General features: G+C 46.1%; 1 protein-coding gene across 7 annotated transcripts in view; it reads left to right on the top strand.

The window, feature by feature from the left end:
* The window catches only part of shi (dynamin-1 shibire), a 110556-nt gene extending 109783 nt beyond the window's left edge, over positions 1–773 (top strand). For all 7 annotated transcript variants that reach the window (XM_070539769.1, XM_065437190.2, XM_065437191.2 and 4 more), the window contains one exon: positions 359–773. In XM_070539769.1, the coding sequence (XP_070395870.1) occupies positions 359–431 (73 nt within the window). In that variant the 3' untranslated portion in view covers positions 432–773. The remainder of the gene's footprint in view (positions 1–358) is intronic.
* The last annotated feature ends 5764 nt before the right edge of the window (positions 774–6537 follow it).

The following is a 6537-nucleotide window of genomic DNA, read 5'->3' on the forward strand; positions in this document are numbered from 1 at the left end:
ACTGCATTCCAGCTGTTCGAAATCCAAGAAGCTTTGCTTTATTTTAAGTGTACAACTTTTTGCTTTCTATAGCTTTTCAAAAAACCATTACACATTGATTTGTGAAGCACTGCTCTCTGACTGAGAGGCATATCACTTTGGTCTGTTTTCCTTTGTTTTATGGCATTGTAATTATACACTGACACCAAACAGAAAAGTTGAAGCTTTACTGTGTTTGTTTTCCAAGAGATTTCTTGTACAGCAAAGCTAGGTGTTTCTTTTTGTTCCCAGTTATCTTTAGTTTATGCTGTTCCCTTTTGTTTGTGCACAACATTTAATGTTTCACACTATTACTGTTTGTTTTACTTTGCAAAAACAGGCGCCCTGTTCCATCAGTCCCTCCCAGAATCCCCGACCGGCCGCAGGTTTCATCTTCACAGTGGCCCTACTGAGTTTTCCATCCTTGTGTTCTGTGGAGGACAACCAGCCCAAGAGACTGATTAGAACAGAGAGCACTGTGAGAAAGGGCCCGGTGAAGCTGAGATGTGGTCCAAAGGCAGGCCATGGGAGGAGGGTCGGTGGCACAAGGTGAAAATGTGGGGGAGGACCGAAAGAGAAGCATTCCAAGCAGCAGCGTGGCGCATAGGGCAGCCAACCGCCTGTGATCCCTTGGCAGGGACGTCCCTGTCTACGTCACCAGAGGTTAGGCGAAAATCCAGTGCCCTGCTAGTCCCGACTCTGCCTCACGTTTGTTTGGACTGTGTAAGTTTTGTAATGTAATTTCCTGTGATTGATTCCTTGGTCACTGTGAATTGCTCTTTCTTTGTGCCACTTGTATTTTTTTATGTGCTCACTCAGTCTGCCTGACCAGTATACAGAGACATGTGGGTACAGTGTATTCCCCCCAGCCTGTCACTGGCTGATGGGCTGCCCATAACGAGCACCATGCCATCTGCTATGGTTGCTTCATTTAGCCATGGTCCTTCATGTTACCTACCTGTGTGTCCTCATTTCACCAGTTCCCCCCCCCCCCTTCCCTGAGGCAGTTCAGCCATGTTTTTCTTGTGCTGACTTTTGTGGTTATGTTTGAAGAGAAGGTATTTATTTGGCAAGGCGCATTCTTAAGGAAAGGCTCCATGCAAAATTGCAAAGCTGCGTGAATCCCAGTATGTGTGCCCCAATATGCCCTCACATAGTGACTTGGCAATTTAAAACTGCTTTTTGCAGTACCGTGTTGACTTTTTTTGTGTATTTTGTAGGTACAAATGGCTTTTGATTTTCAAAATTTGATACCGAAGCTTATTTGCAGGTAAGAGCAAAGAGGATTCAGGTTCCTCAACTGGTGTTCACATTCAGCACTGGTGGTGGGGAAGCCATTATTTTATCCTCTTTTTGAGCAAGTGGAAGTGCTTATTTGAAATGTTTGGTTTTGAATGAGCATCTAGCCCTATGCTTGGTTGAAGGGTATTTATTTCATTGTTGCACAGTTTATTTGCCTTACTTTATACAAGCAGGGCAAAGTTTAAAGAGATTGCTTCTCTTCTTGCTATGTAAACTTGCATGTCATTAATGTACCGGTTATGCTTGCATAGTGAGCACACATGTATTGGCATTGATGTATGAAAAAAAAAAAAGATATTTTTTGTGTGTGTATCCAGAGTGCAGCATAGGATATGAAGCTTGCCTACTATTTTCTTGGAAGATATGTCAAGTTGCAGTAAAGACAAAGTGAGTTTTCTCCTTCAGGGTGTCTAGGACGCAATTGTAGTCTGTGTGCTCTGTAGGCTCAGATAGCATTCTAGCAGAGCAATGCCCCCAACTGTTCCCACATGCTAATTATAAAATACCCGAGTAATCATCAGCAGCATGAATGTCTCAGTACAGCCGGGCGCGCACATTATGCTTGCAAAAGGAAGTACATACTGTAAGAATGTATGATATGACGACAGTCTGGGGACCCTCACACCAGTGGTGTACACAGGTGCAGCAATGTGTGTTTGAAGTTGTAAATTAAAGTATCAATGTTGGCGAACTTTCGTGTCCTTTCTATTGACACTTTTGTAATGCATGCTCCTTGGCTTATGAACTGGTCTGACAGTATACTGTAGATCCTCTTCGGGCCTGTGCTTGAGTAAGTATGCTTTCTATATCTTTTTGCTTTTGCAAAAAAAAATTTTAAATGGGCGAGTGTGTACAGTTTGATACCTAGTGAATGCCTGTGCTCAAATAGGCAGTGACTTCTCATATGAAGTAAAAAGTAGGGGTGTTGAAAAATTGGAATTTTCTAATCAAATTGAATAGAGATTGAACACAAATTCTAAAGCACAAAGTGGGGAACCATTTGAGGAATCTGCCTGTGTGGACATTGCAGCATTACATTGATAGCAAATACATGCAGCCAGGGCTCAGCCTATCCAACTGAAACCTGATGCAAGCATGTGCAAGCCTGTTTGGTTGCGTTTTTGGTGTCTTCATTCTACCCCGTCCTTATTTTCAGAAATCTTGCTTTGAACTCGAAGCAGTGGTTTCTGCACACTAAATTATGTGTTGGTGGACCAAATTCAGGGTACGCTCTTCCCAAATGGAAAATTGATTAGTTGCATTGTACATTGGTGGGAATGTTGTCACTTGTTACTACTCTCCACTTAAATGTTTGGCATTGCAGAAACACTGTAAGCACTCAACAGTGAACATGCATAGTGCATTACGATTCATGGTATTGTAGCAGCACTGCATGACTGAGGCAGAGAAAAAGTAGTGTGTGCGTGCGTTGGCTTGGTGGTACTCTGCGCCGGCTGGGCCTTACCTGTGGCTTCCTCCTGGGCCTCATTTCACCCTGTCAATAAACATAGTTCGTAACATCTTTGGTGGAGGTGCTTAGTAAACCTTGAACGATCCTGCACTACCCAGCTCTACCAACTATACGATGGAGTACACTCTTGGCCGGTTTATGAGCACAAGCAACGGACATGGCCGATTCTGGAGAAGGAAATGACGACCCCATCTGCGGCGAACCAGACAGCAATCGCGAAGGGCAAGCTGGCTACAGGACACTGCTGCGAGAGCCACCCACCTTTTCGGGGAAGGCGAACGAAGAGGTCGACGACTGGCTGTGAAACACTACAAAAGAGTCGTCACAACCACTGGAGCACTACGAAGCAGCTCGAAAGCTTGTTTTTTTTTTTCGTGCTGGAACCGCACTCCTCTGGTTTGAAAACCACGAGAACATTCCGACAAACTGGGATAATTTTGTAGAATTCACCAAGTGCTTTGGGGACCCGATCTCTAAGAAAAAGAAGGCTGAGCAGACGCTTTCCCGACGAGCTCAGTTACCCGGCGAAACTCTTACAATGTACATAGAAGCTGTTTCGAAATTATGTGCAATTGTAAGTGCCACCATGACAGACGAAGACAAGGTAAAACATCTGCTTAAGGGAATCTAATTTTCTTATAACGAAGGAAGATTTTAGTACTTCGTCTGATTTGAAGAAACACTGCCGGGCGTTTGAAGTGCTGAAAATGTGTAGGATTGGACCCAATTTTGGACGCTTGGACAATGTCGCCACTATTGCAAGTGTGTCCTTTCCAGCCCATGACATCTCCACGGTGATTTCACTTCGCTCTCATACAGGTTGTTGTTGTGGAGCTCGATTAGAACAATGCGCTGAAGAAAAATGTGATAGTCCCTCGCTCCCTCGTTGTCACCACTGATGGTTGTCTGGTTAGTGGACAGTGAACGTTTCAACCCAATCCATAACATTGCTGCTAGGACTTGCACTGGCAAGTTTTGGCGAACAAGCCATTGTCAGCGTTGGAACGGTCGAAATATAAACTGCCGGAAAAAAAATCTAACCCCAATTACACTGGCATGATAATTCAGTTGACTTTAAGCCCATGATTAACAAGTCGCTATTTTCTAGTGAGCAGTGTCTGCTTCAACGAGTGCTCGCTCGCTGTACCACGGTGTTTGAGTTTGCTCAAGATCAAAGAGCGTCCCATACACCACCGGTATCTCGTATGCAACACCGCATCCATACAGGGCAAGTGAAGCCTTATCGTGTTTCGCCTTTAGAGTGAGAAGTCGTCGCCGAGCAGGTCAAAGAAATTTTACGGAAAGGATTCATCCAGGAATCATGTGGCCCCTGGGCTGCTGCTGTGATCCTAGTCAAGAAAACGACAACTCATGGAGGTTCTGCGTGGACTATCGCCGCCTAAACACCGTCGCAAAGAAAGACATGTACCCCCTACCACAAATAGACAACGCCGTCGACTGCCTCCATTCCGCGTCGTATCTCTTCTGTTGATTTACGGTCAGTATATCGGCAAATTTCAAGGCACCCCTCGGACAAGAAGACAGCCTTTGTGACACCTGACGGTCTGAGTTTAATGTTATGCCCTTTGGTCTATGCAACGCTCCACCGACATTCCAGCGATTTATGGATACCAATTGCTCCGCGGACTCAAATAAGAAGTGTGCATGTGCTATTTAGACGTCATTATCTACGGCCGGACATTTCATGAGCACAATCAGTGCCTCTCTGTCGTTCTTGACTGTATCCAGTTAGCTGGCCTTATTTTAAACTCGAAGAAATGTCATTTCGGTGAGCGTCAAGCCCTCATACTAGGCTTCCTGGTCGACAAAGACTGCGTACGACCAGACCCTGAAAAGATGGCAGCGGTTCGCGACTTCCAACATCCACACACGGTGAAAGATCTGCGAAGTTTTTTGGGCCTTAGCTCATATTTCCGGCGGTTTATCAAGAATTTCGCACAGCTTGCCTCACCTCTCACGTCTCTCCTTCACAAAGGCACCCCATGCTTGACTGCGAGTCAGCGTTTGGGAGGATTTGGATGCGTAAGCATTGTGCAAGGATGTGGGATCGTTCCCCACCTGTGGCAAGTTGTTTTTTCATCCACTTTCATTTCCATTAATTTGTCGTTTCTTTATTTAATTTATTAAGCACAAGTAATTTCCCCTATGTTGTCCTTGGCGTCGGCGTTTGTTGGCTTCTTATGATATCGCTTGTATGGTGTGGTAGCAGCATGCGCCTTTTGCCAAAAGCCCACATCTCTCTATGGAGTCGTTTGATATTGCTGTGACCTTTATCTTCTTTCTAGGCTACCACTAAAACCATTCCCTTGCATTAGAAATTCAAATTTTGTGCACTGACCTAGAAACTGACCTCACGCACTGTGATACCACCTCTGCAGTTGCTAGGAGTGTTACAAACAAGCACATGAAATCCTGTGATGGGCTCTTGTGCATCAGACAAAAGAAAGCTACATCCTCAATTTGCCAGAATAGGGGGCACTAACACTTAAACTACCCTAGAGCCAACCTACAGTAACTAAGCCAATCACTGCACCTTTTCTCTCAATAAACTTGCTCTCTTCGCATATTGAAGGGAGCAATGGTCAAAAAGCACCTTCAGAAATTTATGCTGTTTTGAGGACTTTGGGGCCGTGCTGTTTCCTACGCATTGAAAATTGCAATGGCAAATATATTCATGTCGGTGAGTGCTTAAAAAAAAAATAATCTTGCTGGTCAGTGTCACCTGAGCAGTACCTGTGAAAACAGTTTCGAACCTGTCCTGGCACACCAAAGAATAAGACTTTTGCTGCATATACGTTGGGAAGCCTCGCCACCTTTTCAACTCTCCAAGAGACATGCATGGCTTCAAAAAAAGCGATGCTTCCAGCGGTGTCAGGATTGGGGGCTCAATCCCATCGCTCGTGATCCGTTGTCAAGATTGGAGTCGGGCATGAATTGGAAGGTAGCTGGCCCATGCCGTCGTGCAACCTATCCACGCTGAGGACGTTGATGAAGGGAAGGACTGCTTCTCATCGAGAACGAAGAATATGGGTTTATTTGCAGTATTTATATCAGTCTAACATGACTGTTCGAGAAAGTACATCAGTCGTTATGACTGCTTGAGAGAGAGTGACCTGAGCAGCCGCACAACAGCGGTTTTTAAACACACTGTCCTCTCCCGATACAAGGTGATGCGAATGTTCGTTTAGTCATCGCAAACTAGCCGCCTCTCCGCGGCACGGTTTACACACGCATACACACGGGCGATGTTCCGGAGCCGACGTCAGAGGGGCTTCGTAGAACTCGGGCGCCGTTCCGTGTAGCGCGTTGTCTGGAGTCCTGGTCGGTGCGTGGGAAGGAGTGTCCGTCGGCGTTCCCGCGGCAGCTCCCCCAAGACCGCTTTGTCGTGTTGCGCACAAAGCCTGCTTCGTCAAAACTCCTTCAGTCACAACGCATCCTAGCTGGAGCGACGGAGAGTGGAGGATGCGCGTATTGATACGAGTCTACTTGGCCATGCCGTGGCTAGAGGTTGGCGGCGATGCTCCCGGGATGTTGCCTCCACAGTCGCAACGGGTTGGCAAAACTTTGCACTGCAGCTGGCCGTTCTTAACAGCGGCCAATAAAAGGGCTAGGGTATAAGCTTGAACTGGAACAATGCCTCCTTTACTAGATGCCAGCCGCGTTGCTCGCTTTCCCATTGCGGCGGCGGTTCCCTTAGTTCGTGGCCTCCGCGATTCGCAGCAACG

This window comes from Dermacentor albipictus, chromosome 1 (assembly GCF_038994185.2).
Source record: "Dermacentor albipictus isolate Rhodes 1998 colony chromosome 1, USDA_Dalb.pri_finalv2, whole genome shotgun sequence".
NCBI classification, from domain to species: Eukaryota; Metazoa; Arthropoda; class Arachnida; order Ixodida; family Ixodidae; genus Dermacentor; species Dermacentor albipictus.